A 16,330-nucleotide genomic window follows, 5' to 3' on the forward strand; every position below is an offset into this window, starting at 1 on the left:
ACGTGGGACAACCTGATGACCTTGTTTCTACTTAGAACAGTGCTTGGCACATGGTAAGCACTTATCAAATACCATCATCATTATTGTTCTTATTACTGAAGACCCATCTCCTCCAAGAGGTCTTCCCAGACTAAACCCCACTTTTCCTCATCTCCCACTCCCTTCTGTGTTACCCTGACTCGCTCCCTTTCCTCTTCCCCCTAACCCATACCTGCCCCACAGCCCACCAGTGCTTAGAACAGTGCTCTGCACATAATAAGCGCTGAACAAAAACCAACATTATTATTATATGTGTAAATTTATTTATTTGTATAGTTATCTGTTTATTTGTACTGATATCTGCCTCTAGACTGTGAACTCGCTGTGGGCAGGGATTGTCACTTTTTATTGCTGTATCGTGCTTTTCCAAGCGCTTAGTACAGTGCTCTGCGTATAGTAAGTGCTTAATAAATACGATTGAGTGCTTACTCCTAACTCCTCTCCTCCCTCCCTCTGCTCTACCCTCTTCCCCTCCCCACAGCACGTGTGTATGTTTCTACGAAAAGCAGTGTGGCTTAGCGAAAATAGCCCGGGCTTGGGAGTCAGAGGTCATGGGTCCTAATCCCGACTCTGCCACTTGCCAGCTGTGTGACTTTGGGCAAGTCACTTCACTTCTCCGTGCCTCAGTTACTTCATCTGTAAAATGGGGAGCTTCACATGGGACAACCTGATTACCTTGTATCAACCCCAGCACTTAGAACAGTAGTTGGCACATAGTAAGTGCTTAACCAATGGCATAATTAGTATTATTATTAACCCATCTGTAAAATGGGGATTGACTGTGAGCCCCACATGGGACAACCCGATCATCTTGTATCCTCCCCAGCGCTTAGAACAGTGCTTTGCACATAGTAAGCGCTTAACAAATGCCATCATTATTACATATTTATTATTCTATTTTATTAATGGTGTGTGTATATATATATATCTATGATTCTATATATCTATTTAGATGGTATTGATGCCTGTCTACTTGTTTTGTTTTGTTGTCTGTCTCCCCCTTCTAGACCGTGAGCCCGTTGTTGGGTAGGGATTGTCTCTCTCTGTTGCCGAATTGTATTTACCAAGCGCTTAGTACAGTGCTCTGCACACAGTAAGCGCTCAATAAATACCACTGAATGATCAAGTGAGCCCCTTGTGGGCAGGAACTGTCGCTGTTGTTAAATTGCACTTTCTAGGTGCTCTGCACAGAGTCAGCGCTCAATAGAGCTAACTCTCTTCCCCTCCTCAAAGCCCTACTGAGAGCTCACCTCCTCCAGGAGGCCTTCCCAGACTGAGCTTACCCTTTTCCCTCCACTCCCCTTCCCCTCCCCATCGCCCCAACTCCCTCCCTCTGCTCTTCCCCCTTCCCCTCCCCATAGCACTTGTGTAGATTTGTATATATAATTCATTACTCTATTTTATTAATGATGTGTATATATCTATGATTCTATTTATCTTGATGGTATTTATGCCTCCTTGTTTTGTTTTGTTGTCTGTCTCCCCCATTTAGACTGTGAGCCCGTCGTTGGGCAGGGATGGTCTCTATCTGTTGCCCAATTGTCCATTCCAAGCGCTCAGTCTAGTGCTCCACATTCATTCATTCATTCAATAGTATTGAGCGCTTACTATGTGCAGAGCACTGTACTAAGCGCTTGGAATGAACAAGTCGGCAACAGATAGAGACGGTCCCTGCCGTTTGACGGGCTTACGGTCTAATCGGGGGAGACGGACAGACGAGAACAATGGCGATAAATAGAGTCGAGGGGAGGAACATCTCGTAAAAACAATGGCGACTAAATAGAATCGAGGCGATGTACATTTCATTAACAAAATAAATAGGGTAATAAATATATACAGTTGAGCAGACGAGTACAGTGCTGAGGGGATGGGAAGGGAGAGGAGGAGGAGCAGAGGGAAATGGGGGGAAAAGAGGGTTAAGCTGCGGAGAGGTGAAGGGGGGTGGTAGAGGGAGTAGAGGGAGAAGAGGAGCTCAGTCTGGGAAAGCCTCTTGGAGGAGGTGATTTTAAGTAGGGTTTTGAAGAGGGGAAGAGAATTAGATCGTCTGAGGTGAGGAGGGAGGGCATTCCAGGACCGCGGGCGGACGTGGCCCGGGGGTCGACGGCGGGATAGGCGAGACCGAAGGACGGCGAGGAGGTGGGCGGCGGAGGAGCGGAGCGTGCGGGGTGGGTGGTAGAAAGAGAGAAGGGAGGAGAGGTAGGAAGGGGCAAGGTGATGGAGAGCCTCGAAGCCTAGAGTGAGGAGTTTTTGTTTGGAGCGGAGGTCGATAGGCAACCACTGGAGTTGTTTAAGAAGGGGAGTGACATGCCCAGATCGTTTCTGCGGGAAGATGAGCCAGGCAGCGGAGTGAAGAATAGACTGGAGCAGGGCGAGATAGTATAGTACATAGTAAGTGCTCAATAAATACGATCGATTGAATGACTGAATGACAAACTACCAGTGGTACGATTTAAAATACCAGCAAAAATGTAGCTCGAAGAGCATAAATCTTCTATTTATCTTAGAGCTTTTTACATTAAACTTTCAATTCCATAGTCAAAGTGGTACTAAATCTTTCTTGGGAACTTTGCAATCTGTTGCCCAATTGTCCATTCCCAGCGCTTAGTGCAGTGCTCTGCACCCAGTAAGTGCTCAATAAATACAATTGACAATGAACAGCAAGTTGCCCCCTCCTGTTCATGGATTGGCTAGTGAGCAGCCAACTTAATATGGGGCCAGAAGGGCGGAGGCATGGCAGGTTTAGCACAGCAGTTAGGGCAGCCTCCACACTCCAGCGGCCACTGTCTGAGAAGCCCCTGCCTCCCAGGTGGACCAACATGGCCCTAGGCCCAGACCCAAGCCCAGGCCCTGGCGTTCGCCTCAGACTATTGGTATTCTGGCCCTGCGCGGCCACCGTCCCCACTCATAGCCCTGTGCCTTCCCCAATGGCGCCTGCGCACTGCGTCCCTCTGAAGCTCTCGGGCAAGCGCCATCTTTCCTCTGCTCCTCAGACCGTTGGTATTATGACCCCGCGCGGCCACCGTTTCGACTCATTAGCCCAGTGCCCTCCCCAGCGGCGCTTGCGCACTCCGTCCCTCTGAAGGTCTCGGGCCGGCGCCATCTTTCCTCTTCTCCCCAGACCGTTGGTATTATGACCCCATGCGGCCACCGTTTCGACTCATTAGCCCAGTGCCCTCCCCAGCGGCGCTTGCGCACTCCGTCCCTCTGAAGGTCCCGGGCGGGCGCCATCTTTCCTCTTCCCCGATTGGTTAGTGAGCAAGCCAACTTAATATAGAGCCTGAAGGGCCCACCCATGGCGGCTTGTGCACAGCGCGCCCGCCCCCCTCTCCGACAGCCGCCGTCCAGTAATCCCCTGCCCGGGCCGACCAAGATGGCCCAGGCGTTCTCCTCAGATTGTGGTAGTCTGGCCCTGCGCGGCCACCGTCCCGATTGATTAGCCCTGTGCCCTCCCCAGCGGCGCCTGCGCACTCCGTCCCTCTGAAACTCTCAGGCCGGCAGCGTGGTTCAGTGGAAAGAGCCCGGGTTTGGGAGTCAGAGGTCATGGGTTCGAATCCCGGCCCTGCCACTTGTCAGCTGTGTGACTGTGGGCAAGTCACTTCACTGTTTCAGTTACCTCATCTGTAAAATGGGGATTAAGATGGTGAGCCCTGCGTGGGACAACCTGTTTACCCTGTATCTCCCCCAGCGCTTAGAACAGTGCTCTGCACATAGTAAGCGCTTAACAAACACCAACACTGTCTTTCCTCTACTCCTCAGACTTGGTATTCTGCCCCTGCGCGGCCACCGTCCCGACTCATCAGCCCTCTGCCCTGTGCATCGGCGCCTGCGCAGTCCGTCCCTCTCAAAGTCGTCATCTTTCCCCGTCTCCTCAGACTGTGGGTAGTCTGGCCCCGCGCGGCCACCGTCCCCACTCATTAGCCCCGTGCCCTCCCCGGCGGCGCCTGCGCACTGCGTCCCTCTGAAAGTCCCGAGCGGGCGCCATTTTTCCTCTTCGCCTCGGACTGTGGGTAGTCTGGCCCCACGCGGCCACCGTCCCCGCTCATTAGCCCTATGCCCACTCCGGCGGCGCCTGCGCACTCGTCCCTCTGAAAGTCCCAAGCGGGCGCCATCTTTCCTCCTCTCCTCAGACTGTGGGTATTCTGGCCCCGCGCGGCCACCGTCCCGGCTCATTAGCCTGTGCCCCGCGCGGCGGCGCCTGCGCACTGCGTCCCTGTGAGGGAGCGGGTGAGGCGCCATTTTGGGCGCGGGGTTGTGAGGGGAGCGCGGAGCCCGGCCGCCCTCCGCCTCCTCGCCGCCCACCCACCGACGGACCGACCGACGGACCGACCGGCGGACCGACGGGCCAACGGGCGTCCGGGGCGGGGCGGGGCGGGGGGCGCGGCGGCTGAGGCGGCCCCGCTCCGGGCGCCGCCATCCTCACCCTCCCCGGACCCGCCATGGAAACCGACTATTACAGCGGGGACCAGTCGGGTAATGATGGGCGTCGTTCCTCACTCCGCTTAGCCTTAGTTATGACCGACTGAAGGGTCAGCCGCCCAAGAGCCCGGGCTGGGGAGGCCGAGGTCATGGGTTCGAATCCCGGCTCGGCCACTTGGCAGCTGTGGGACTGTGGGCAGGTCACTTCCCTTCTCGGTGCCTCAGTTCCCTCATCTGGGAAATGGGGATGAAGACTGGGAGCCTCACGTGGGACAACCTGATGACCCTGTATCTCCCCCAGCGCTTAGAACAGTGTTTGGCACATACTAAGCGCTTAAATACTAGTATTCTTATTAAGTCACTTCTCTGGGCCTCAGTTTCCTCATCTGCAAAATGGGGATGAAGATTGTGAGCCTCAAGTGGGACAACCTGATGACCTTGGATCTCCCCCAGCGCTTAGAACAGTGCTCTGCACAGAGTAAGCGCTTAACAAATGCCAACATTATTATTATCTGTAAAATGGGAATGAAGACTGAGCCTCACGTGGGGCAACCTGATCATCCTGTATCTCCCCCAGCGCTTAGAACAGTGCTTTGCACATAGTAAGCGCTTAAATACTAACATCCTTATTAAGTCACTTCTCTGGGCCTCAGTTCCCTCATCTGTAAAATGGGGATGAAGCCTGTGAGCCTCACGTGGGACAACCTGATGACCCTGCATCTCCCCCAGCGCTTAGAACAGTGCTCTGCACAGAGTAAGCGCTTAACAAAGATCACAATTTATTTTTGTATCTCCCCCAGCGCTTATAACAGTGCTCTGCGCAGAGTAAGTGTTTAGCAAATACCAACATTGTTATTATTAATAAGAGCCATTCTGAGCGCTCGGAGCAGGGGGAAGGTTGGCAGGTGGCCCCCCACGTGGGGCTCCCTATGTTCATCCTCCCCCTTTTTCCAGATGAGGTCACTGAGGCCCAGAGAAGTGAAGCGGCTTGCCCAAAGTCACACAGCTGACAAGTGGCAGAGGCGGGATTAGAACCCACGGCCTCTGACTCCCAAGCCCGGGCTCTTTCCACTAAGACTAACAACAATAGTAATAATGATGATGGTAATGGTTAAGCGCTTACAATGTGTTACACATAGTGATAATAATAATGGTGATGGTATATTACTAATAATGTTGGTATTTGTTAAGCGCTTTCTCTGTGCAGAGCACTGTTCTAAGCGCTGGGGGAGATACGGGGTCATCAGGTTGTCCGGCGTGAGGCTCACAGGCTCCATCCCCATTTTACAGATGAGGGAACTGAGGCACAGAGGAGGGAAGTGACCTGCCCGAAGTCCCACAGCTGACAAGTGGCGGAGCCGGGATTAGAACCCACGACCTCTGACTTCCAAGTCTGGGCTCTTTCCATCAAGACTAATAATAATAAGAATGATGATATTTGTTAAGCGCTTACAATGTGCTGCACCTACTAATAATAACGATGGCGGTATAATAATGTTGGTATTTGTTAAGCGCTCACTATGTGCCAAACACTGTTCTAAGCGCTGGGGGAGATGCAAGGTAATCAGGTTGTCCCACGTGGGGCTCACAGTTAATCCCCATTTTACAGATGAGGGAACTGAGGCCCAGAGAAGTGAAGTGACCTGCCCACAGTCACCCAGCTGACAAGTGGCAGAGCCGGGATTCAAACCCATGACCTCTGACTCCAAGCCCGGGCTCTTTCCACTGAGCCATGCTGCTTCTCACACTTGAGGGGGGCTGGGTCCTGCTTTCCCAAGCGCTGCTGTTCATTATTAATTATCGTTGGTGATAATCCATTCATTCAGTCGTACCTATTGAGCACCTGCTCTGTGCAGAGCATTGTACTGAGCGCTCGGAAAGGACACTTGGGCAACGGAGGCCATCCCTACCCAACGACGGGCTCACAGCCTAGAAGGGGGAGGCAGACAACGAAACAGAACAAGTAGACGGGCATCACTGCCGTCAAAACAAAGAGAAATATAAGCACATCATTAATAAAATAAATAGAACAGTGAATATATATAGAATATATATAGAATAATAGAATATATAGAAACTTGCACAAGTGCTGTGGGGCGGGGAAGGGCTAGAGCAGAGGGAGGGAGCCTGGCGATGGGGAGGGGGCTACCCTGGGATGGACCTTTGAGAGCTAAAATAATAATAATAATGTTGGTATTTGTTAAGCGCCTACTATGTGCCGAGCACCGTTCTGAGCGCTGGGGGAGATACGGGGTCATCGGGTCGTCCCACGTGAGGCTCACAGTCTTCATCCCCATTTTACAGATGAGGTAACTGAGGCACCGAGAAGTGAAGTGACTTGCGCAAAATAGTAATGGCAACAATAAACACTATTCATTCAATTCATTCATTCAATAGTATTTATTGAGCGGGTGGAGTGCTTAGAACAGTGCTCTGCACATAGTAAGCGCTTAACAAACACCAACACAGTGCACTGTACTAAGTGCAGAGCACTGTACTAAGCGCTTGGGATGAACAAGTCGGCAACAGAGACGGTCCCTGCCGTTTGACGGGCTTACAGTCTAATCGGGGGAGACGGACAGACGAGAACGATGGCGATAAATAGAGTCGAGGGGAAGAACATCTCGTAAAAACAATGGCAACTAAATAGAATCGAGGCGATGTACAATTCATTGACAAAATAAATAGGGTAACGAAAATATATACAGTTGAGCGGACGAGTACAGTGCCGAGAGGATGGGAAGGGAGAGGTGGAGAAGCAGAGGGAAAAGGGGAAAAAGAGGGTTTAGCTGCGGAGAGGTAAAGGGGGGGTGGCAGAGGGAGTAGAGGGAGAAGAGGAGCTCAGTCTGGGAACGCCTCTTGGAGGAGGTGAGTTTTAAGTAGGGTTTTGAAGAGGGAAAGAGAATCAGTTTGGCGGAGGTGAGGAGGGAGGGCGTTCCGGGACCGCGGGAGGACGTGACCCGGGGGTCGACGGCGGGACGGGCGAGACCGAGGGACGGCGAGGAGGTGGGCGGCGGAGGAGCGGAGCGTGCGGGGTGGGCGGTAGAAAGAGAGAAGGGAGGAGAGGTAGGAAGGGGCAAGGTGATGGAGAGCCTCGAAGCCTAGAGTGAGGAGTTTTTGTTTGGAGCGGAGGTCGATAGGCAACCACTGGAGGTGTTTAAGAAGGGGAGTGACACGCCCAGATCGTTCCTGCAGGAAGATGAGTCGGGCAGCGGAGTGAAGAATAGACCGGAGCGGGGCGAGAGAGGAGGAAGGGAGGTCGGAGAGAAGGCTGACACAGTAGTCTAGCCGGGATATAACTAGTGATAGTAACACTGCCGAAATGGTGGGAGAGAAACGGGGGGGGGGGGGGGACGGGGGCCGCATCCGAGGCTTCAGTCGTATTTATTGAGCGCTTACTGTGTGCTGAGCACTGGAGTAATCGCTGTACTGAAAAGTACATTTCAGCAACAAAGACAGACACTCCCTGCCCACAGCGGGCTTACGGTCGGTTCAGGCATCCTCTTCCAGCGATGATGATAAAATAATAATGGTATTCAGTGCTTACTATGTGTCAGGCACTGTTCTAAGCACTGGGGTAGATACAGTAATAATAATGCTGGTATTTGTTGAGCGCTTGGTATGTGTCGAGCACTGTTCTAAGCGCTGGGGGAGATACAGGGGAATCAGGTGGTCCCACATGGGGCTCCCAGTCTTCATCCCCATTTTACAGATGAGGGAACTGAGGCCCAGAGAAGTGAAGTGATTTGCCCCAGGGCCACACAGCGGTCAAGTGGCGGTACTGGGATTAGAACCCACGTCCTCCGACTCCCAAGCCCTTGTTCCTTCCACCAAGCCACCCTGCTTCTCAGTGGAGGGCTTGCTTTTTTTTCTCACGGTATTTGTTATTGTTATTATTTTATTATTATTGTTAAACACTTAATAATAATAATAATGTTGGTATTTGTTAAGCGCTTACTATGTGCCGAGCACTGTTCTAAGCGCTGGGGTAGACACAAGGGAATCGGGTTGTCCCACGTGGGGCTCACAGTCTCAATCCTCATTTTACAGATGAGGGAACCGAGGCACCGAGAAATTAAGTGACTTGCCCAAAGTCACCCAGGTGACAAGTGGCCGAGCCGGGATTCGAACCCACGATCTCTGACTCCAAAGCCCGTGCTCTTTCCACTGAGCCACGCTGCTTCTCTGTGCCAGGCACTAACGAAACGCTGGGGTGGATAGAAGCTAATCAGGCTGACATGGGGCTCACAGTCTTCGTGCCTCATCTTACAGAGGAGGGAACTGAGGCACAGAGAAGTGACGGTCACACAGGTAGACAAGAGATGGTTTTAGTCTCCGTAGGTTGTGGTTAGTAGCATTGTAGAGAAGCAGCGTGGCTTAGTGGCAGGAGCCCGGGCTTGGGAGTCAGAGGTCGTGGGTTCTAATTCCGACTCCACCACTTGTCTGCTGGGTGACCTTGGGCAAGTCGCTTCACTTCTCTGGGCCTCAGTGACCTGTAAAAATGGGGATTAAAAAATGTGAGCCCCACGGGCGACAATCTGATGACCCTGTATCTGCCCCAGCGCGTGATACAGCGCTCTGCACGTAGCGCTTAAATACTAACATTATTATTACCTTTATTATTATATTTGTTAAGCAATCATTTCATGTCAAGCACTATTCTAAACACCGGGGGAGAGTGGAAAGAGCCTGGGCTTCAGAGTCAGAGGTCATGGGTTCGACTCCCGCCTCTCCCATTTGTCAGCTGTGTGACTGTGGGCAAGTCACTTAACGTCTCTGTGCCTCAGGGACCTCATCTGTAAAATGGGGATTAACTGTGAGCCTCACGTGGGACGACCTGATTGCCCTGTATCTTCCCCAGCGCTTAGAACAGTGCTCTGCACATAGTAAGCGCTTAGCAAATACCAATATTATTGTTACAAGGTAATTATGTCGGACACAATTCCGGTCCACCTGGAGCTCACAGTCTAAGTAGGGAGGACAGGTTCAGAATCCCCACTGTTTACAGTCGAGGAAACAGAGGCACAGAGAAGTAAAGTGCCTTTTCCAAGGTCACACAGCAAACATTTGGCAGAGCTGGGATTAGAACCCAGGTCCACCGACTCCCAGGCCTGTTCTTTTTCCACCAGGCCCTGCTGCTTCCCAGATACCTTCTCCCAGTAATTATAACAATATTTAAGCCCTTACTATTCGCCCAGCCGGTGAGGACTCGGCTAGCGGTCCCTGCCCCGCAAGGGGCTCACCGTCTGAGTGATAGTGATGAGAATTACGAGATTTATTAAGAGCTTGGTCCGTGTCGAGCCCTGTTCGAAGCACTGGGGTAGAGCAAGTCAAGTTCCTTTTCCCACAGGGTGTTCACAGTCTAGGGAGGAGGGAGAGAAGGTATTGAGGCCAGGTGTCGAATCAGCGGGCAAGAGGCGGAGCCGGGATTAGAACGCAGATCAGTCGGTTTGATTGGGCGCTTACTATGTGCAGAGCATTGCACTAAGCCCTAGGGAGAGTCCAGGGTCCTCTGACTCCACGCCCCGAGGCACCCTGCTTCCCAAACGCCTTCCCAACAGTAACGAAGCGTGAAGCGGAAGAGCCACCGTCCTTAACCGGGATGGGACCGGGAGTTGGCCGTTGTATCGGATTTTCAGTTATCGGTGTTCAGATGCGCACGGATTGCCGCCTGCGGGCTGTCCTGAACCCAAATGGAAACATCCATTCCGCCAAACTTTCAAGCGAAGGGCGCGCGTACCGAGTTTGGGAAAGTACAGTGCAGACTGGCATGACCGCTGCCCCCAAGGAGCGCGCCGTCTACTTGAATCATTTCACAGCGTATCCGATAATAATAATAATGTTGGCATTTGCTAAGCGCTTACTCTGTGCAGAGCACTGTTCTAAGCGCTGGGGGAGACACGGGGGAATCAGGTTGTCCCACGTGGGGCTCACAGTCTTCATCCCCATTTTACAGATGAGGGAACTGGGGCACAGAGAAGTGAAGTGACTTGCCCACAGTCCGACAGGTGGCAGAGCCGGGATTCGAACCCATGACCTCTGACTCCAAAGCCCGGGCTCTTTCCACTGAGCCACGCTGCTTCGGTCTCGGGAGTTGGAGTTTTTAGTCCGTTACTTGCCCAAAGAAACGTCCGCCCAGGGCGTGTTGTTAGTGGGTCTCGGTTGCAGGCTGGGTTCTGTGGAACTTCAGAATAATGCTTTTAACTTTGAGCTCAGTTGCACTGTGAGTAGAATGAAATGATGGACAAAGATCGCGGAAGGATGCAAGTTCATTTTTCCAGTCCTTTCGAATTATTTTCAGTTGTGCTGCGTTCCCGGTGGTTTTCATCAAATCAGGCTTTCAGCCCTGGCCGGTGCTATAGTTTATTTAATATCTGTATCCCTGCTAAATTGTAAGGGGGGCAGGGATTGGGTTTCCTTACTCTGATGTGCTCTCCCAAACACTTAGTAAGTATCATTGCGGGAGTAACAGTTGAGATTCAGTCAATCAGGGGTATTTATTGAGTGCTTAGCACTTGTACTAAGCGGTTGGAAGAGTACAGTACATCAGAATTATGTATTATCAGGGTCACGTTCCCTACCCCAATAGGCTTACAGTCTGGATTCCACATCATCAATATCTGGGTTAGAATGCTTAAAGAGAATAATAATAATAATAATGTTGGTGTTTGTTAAGCGCTTCCTCTGTGCAGAGCACTGTTCTAAGCGCTGGGATAGATACAGGGGAATCAGGTTGTCCCATGTGAGGCTCCCCATTTTCCAGATGAGCGAACTGAGGCACAGAGGCAGAGAAGCAGCGTGGCTCGGTGGAAAGAGCATGGGCCAGGGAATCGGAGGTCCCGGGTTCGAATCCAGGCCCTGCCACTCAGCTGTGTGACTGTGGGCAAGTCACTTCACTTCTCTTTGCCTCAGTTGCCTCATCTGGAAAATGGGGATGAAGACTGTGGGCCTCACGTGGGACAACCTGATGACCCTGTATCTCCCCCAGCGCTTAGAACAGTGCTCTGCACATAGTAAGCGCTTAACAAATGCCAACGTTATTATTATTGTTTGGCTGCGGTAGTGGGAGGCTGCAGTATGTCGCTGCTCCTTCCCCTTCAGCAGCAGCAACACCCCTGCCTCCTTGGGCTCGCGTTGGCAGAAGTACGGCTTCCCCCCCGGTGGCCCCGGCCCCCAGAAGCCTGCTCCCCATTCCGGTGTAAATACCTAGTTTCCGATCCGCGGCACTCAGTCCTATTGTGCTGTGGATTTGCGGCTCTTCGGTTCACGAGTCTCGGTCACTCCTGCCTTGGACGGTTAGGTTGGCAAGCCCTTCACGACATTCTTTATCCATTTTGTTCAATTTGAGTTTGTGGTCTCTCTGAGAAGAATCCCAGCCCCTCCTAAGCTCCCCGCGGGAAGGGAACACGTCTGCCAACCCTGTTATATTGACTGCTCCCCAGCGCTTAGTATGGTGCTCGGCACACAGCGCTCAGGAAACACCTTTGATTCGCCGTGGGCAGGGAACGTGTCTACCTCCTCTGTTATAGTCTACCCTTCCAAGTGCAGTGGCTAGCCGCGATCAATAAATGCCATCGGTTGATAAGACCTGATTGTCTTCTATCTACTCCAGTGCTTAACAGCGTTTGGCATTTAGTAAGCGCTTAACAAATATAATTATTTAACATTAATTGGCAGGCTTCTCCAGTCAGAGGGCCAGGATGGCTCCCGCTTCAGGCTATACAGTTCTCCAGCCCGCCGTACTAACCACCCCGTGGAAGTGCAGAATTATTATTCTGTCTTCATCCTCCATCACCCTCATTCTGGAGCGAGCTCCCCACCGGGCCACCCAGAACCTCCACGCTCATACCCCGTTTATCCAGTGTGCCCCTCAGAAACACTTTGTTAGAATCTGACAGAAGGTGCACCCTCTGTGGCAACCAACTTAGTAATAATGATAATGTTGGTATTTGTTAAGCGCTTACTATGTGCAGAGCACTGTTGTAAGCGCTGGGGGAGATACAGGATAATCGGGTCGTCCCACATGAGGCTCCCAGTTAATCGCCATTTTACAGATGAGGTCACTGAGGCACAGAGAAGTGAAGTGACTTGCCCACGGTCACACAGCTGACAAGTGGCAGAGCCGGGAGTCGAACTCATGACCTCTGACTCCGAAGCCCAGGCTCTTTACACTAAGCCACGCTGCTTCCCAGCCTGGCTCATAAATGGTGCCCGGGTGCCCCCTGTGTAGAAACACCCTGTGCAGGGAGGAGAGCCCCGGCTAGATCTGGCTTTCACGTTCCACACTAGCAGGGTTTGGTTGGACGGGCTCGGGGCAAAAATCAGCCGTGTTTGGGTGGGCTGGGATGGTGGCGTGGATTCCCTCTCTCTCCACCTCATAGGCGGCAGGCTCAGTGGATTTATATGGCCCCTTCCTCCTTTACAGTCGGTCAGGCATTAGATTACGAGTCGCTTTGGGTTGTATATTTCCCTCTAGACTGTCATCGTACTCGTCCCGGGGTTTATCCATCTTGCATTCTCAGTGGGGGTTTTCTTGTCTGGTTTTGCGCAGACGATGGTGGCGCTACTCCGGTTCAGGATGAACGGGATTCGGAGTCAGAGGTGGAAGACGATGGAAACGACCAGCACTCTGGATCAGAAAATGGAAGTCTAGAGCATCATTCAGAGGTATTGATTTAATAGCATCTTTTGGGGGACAGATTTTTGGTACCCTTGTGACTTGCATATTTTAGCCAGAAACTAAAGATACCTTGCCAGAGTGCAAGCTTCAAACTCTCTCCTCCCTCTCTTTCCCCGTCTTCCCCCTCCTCTACGTACGCATATATTCTTCCCACCAAGTGTGACCGTAATGTGAGGGCTGGGGTCTTATGAAACCACACATTAAGGAAAACTTGCACTGTAGTGGCCGCTTGTACCGACACTTTGCACTGGTGCACAAACAGTTTCCCTGTTTGGACATCCTGACCAAACAGGCCCATGCGTGGGAAGACTCTTCACGCTCCAGTCTATTCTTCATTCCGCTCCCCGGATTATCTTTCTACGTAAACGCTCTGGGCATGTCACTCAAAAACCTCCAGTGGTTGCCTATCAACCTTTGCATGAAACAAAAACTTCTCACTCTTGGCTTCAAAGCTGTCCATCCCCTTGCCCCCTCCTACCTCACCTCCCTTCTCTCCTTCTCCAGCCCAGCCCGCTCACTCCGCTCCTCTGCCGCCGTTAACCTCCTCAATGGGCCTCGTTCTCGGCTGTCCCGGCGTCGGCCCCTGGCCCACGTCCTCCCGCTGTCCCGGAACGCCCTCCCTCCTCACCTCCGCCAAACTAACTCTCTTCCCCTCTTCAGAGCCCTCCTGAGAGCTCACCTCTTCCGGGAGGCCTTCCCAGACTGAGTCCTCCCTTTCTCTCTGCTCCTCCCCCCCTCCCCATTCCCCCATTCCCTTCCTCTGCTCTTCCCCCTTTCCCTCCCCACAGCCCTTGTGCATATTTGTATAATTTATTTTGTTAATGATGTGTCTATATATATGATTCTCTTTATCTTGACGGTATCGACGCCTGACTACGTTTTGTTTTGTTGTCTGTCTCCCCCGTTTAGACTTTGAGCCCGTCGTTGGGTAGGGATTGTCTCTCTGTTGCCGAATTGTACATTCCAAGTGCTAGTACGGTGCTCTGCACATAGTAAGCGCTCAATAAATACGATTGAATGAATGAAAATGAGTGAATGAAAGACTTGTTCCTAATTCCTTAATTGCGATCCAGCCCCTGTACTGAAAATACTCGCTCTGACAGAACTGAGTGTATTTATACCCTGGCTGCCATTTGTAATTCTCAGTATCCTTATAATAATGTTGGTATTTGTTAAGCGCTTACTCTGTGCAGAGCACTGTTCTAAGCACTGGGGAAGATACAGGGTCATCAGGTTGTCCGACGTGAGGCTCGCAGTTAATCCCCATTTTACAGATGAGGTCACTGAGGCCCAGAGAAGTGAAGTGACTTGCCCACGGTCACACAGCTGACAAGTAGCAGAGCGGGGATTCGGACCCGTGACCTCCGACTCCCAAGCCCGTGCTCGTTCCACTGAGCCATGCTGCTTCTCTATCCTGATGAGCTCTGGGATCCAGACATCGATTTGAAAGTCCTGGGTCTCCTGGGTGTTGGGTTCTGACGAGTATAATCATTCATTTGCAGCGTGTGTCTTTTCCCAGTGGAGATGTTCCTGAACCTTTCTCCTATGGGTTAGCAGTAGTGATGATATTTACAGAGTGTCTGTTGAGAGCCACGCGACGAAACTGAGCACTTGGGAAAGTACGCAGAAGCGCAGTGAATGTTCACAGTCTACTTGGGAAGACAGATAAGCAAAATATTTCCCAATAGTGAAATCAGAATAAATAATAATTGTGGTATTTGGTAAGCGCTTATAATGTGCCAGGCACTTTACTAGGCGCCGGGGTGGATACGAGCAGTTCAGGTTGGACAGGGAACCTATCCCTCATGGAGCTCAGTCTTAATCCCCATTTTACATGTGCTCTAACTGAGGCATGGAGAAGTTAAGCGATTTACCGAAGGCCACACAGCAGACAGGTGGCTGAGCTGGGATTAGAACCCAGGTCTGTCTCCCAGCTCCGTGCTCTATCCATTCAGTCGGATTTATCGAGCGCTTACTGTGGGCAGACCACTGTAGTGAGTGCTTGGAAAGTACACTAATAGTCCCTGCCCACAGTGGGTGTACATTCTAGGCCACGTCGCTTCTCGTCCACAAGTGTTGAGGAAGGGACTAATAAATGCATTCATTCAGTTGCATCTATTGAGCGTTTGCTGTGTGCGAAGCACCGTACTGAGAGCTTGGGAGCGCACAGTATAACAAATGGCCCCGTCCCCTCCCCCACGAGCTTACAAGCTATCGGGGGGAGGCAGACATTAATATGAATGAAAAATAAATTACAAGTACGTACATAAGTGCTGTGGGGCTGAGAAGGGGAATGAATAAAGGGAGATGCAGAAGGGATTGGGAAATAAATAAATGCATTAATCCTAGAGGTGAATCAAGTTAATATAGGTCATTGTGTTGGGAATTGATCAGGGAAGGCTTGCTGAAGGAGGTGAGATCTTAGAAGGGCTTTGAAGTTGGTGAAAGGAGGAGAGTTCCAGGCCAGGGGAACAGATGGATGGAGGCAGGTCAGTCAGTTGTATTTATTGAGCACTTACTGTGTGCAGAGCGCTGTACTAAGAGCTCTGGGAGAGTACAGTATAACAATATAACATACATTTCCTGCCCACAACAAGCTTACAGTCTAGAGTGAGGCCAGAAGTGATCTTGGGAGGAGCAAAGAGTGTGAGCTGTTATCACAAGCTCACTATCGTTCATGTCCTGAATCTCCCCTCAGTGAAGCTAGCCGCGGGCCAGTGCAGAACCCAGAGGCATTCTTAGCCGCCATGTAGAAACTCCCGGCTTCCTGGTGAGTCCAGCTCTCTTCTGCTCCTGCTGCCTCTGGGCGCTGCCCTGAGCTCTGGATTGGCTTTCATTCTTTCATTCAATAGTATTTATTGAGCGCTTACTATGTGCAGAGCACTGTACTAAGCGCTTGGAATGAACAAGTCGGCAACAGATAGAGACGGTCCCTGCCGTTTGACGGGCTCACAGTCTAATCGGGGGAGACGGACAGACGAGAACAGTGGCAATAAATAGAGTCAAGGGGAAGAACATCTCGTAAAAACAATGGCAACTAAATAGAATCAGAGCGATGTACATTTCATTAACAAAATAAATAGGGTAATGAAAATATATACAGTTGAGGAAAATATAGGCTTCCTGAGCCGCACCAGATGTCCCACAGGCCGAAACTCATCAAAGTTTCTTCATTTCTTCATCGCTTCAGCCAAG

The 16,330-nt window shown here is 51.4% G+C and overlaps 1 protein-coding gene across 2 annotated transcripts in view; it reads left to right on the plus strand.

Annotated features, from left to right (window-relative positions):
* The first annotated feature begins 4,400 nt into the window (after positions 1-4,400).
* IWS1 (interacts with SUPT6H, CTD assembly factor 1) overlaps positions 4,401-16,330 on the plus strand; it is a 41,696-nt gene continuing 29,766 nt past the window's right edge. For both annotated transcript variants that reach the window (XM_029067700.2, XM_029067707.2), the window contains exons 1-2: positions 4,401-4,509; positions 13,007-13,122. In XM_029067700.2, coding sequence (XP_028923533.1) covers positions 4,476-4,509; positions 13,007-13,122 — 150 coding nt within the window. In that variant the 5' untranslated portion in view covers positions 4,401-4,475. The remainder of the gene's footprint in view (positions 4,510-13,006; positions 13,123-16,330) is intronic.

Source organism: Ornithorhynchus anatinus, chromosome 1 (genome assembly GCF_004115215.2).
Source record: "Ornithorhynchus anatinus isolate Pmale09 chromosome 1, mOrnAna1.pri.v4, whole genome shotgun sequence".
NCBI lineage: Eukaryota > Metazoa > Chordata > Mammalia > Monotremata > Ornithorhynchidae > Ornithorhynchus > Ornithorhynchus anatinus.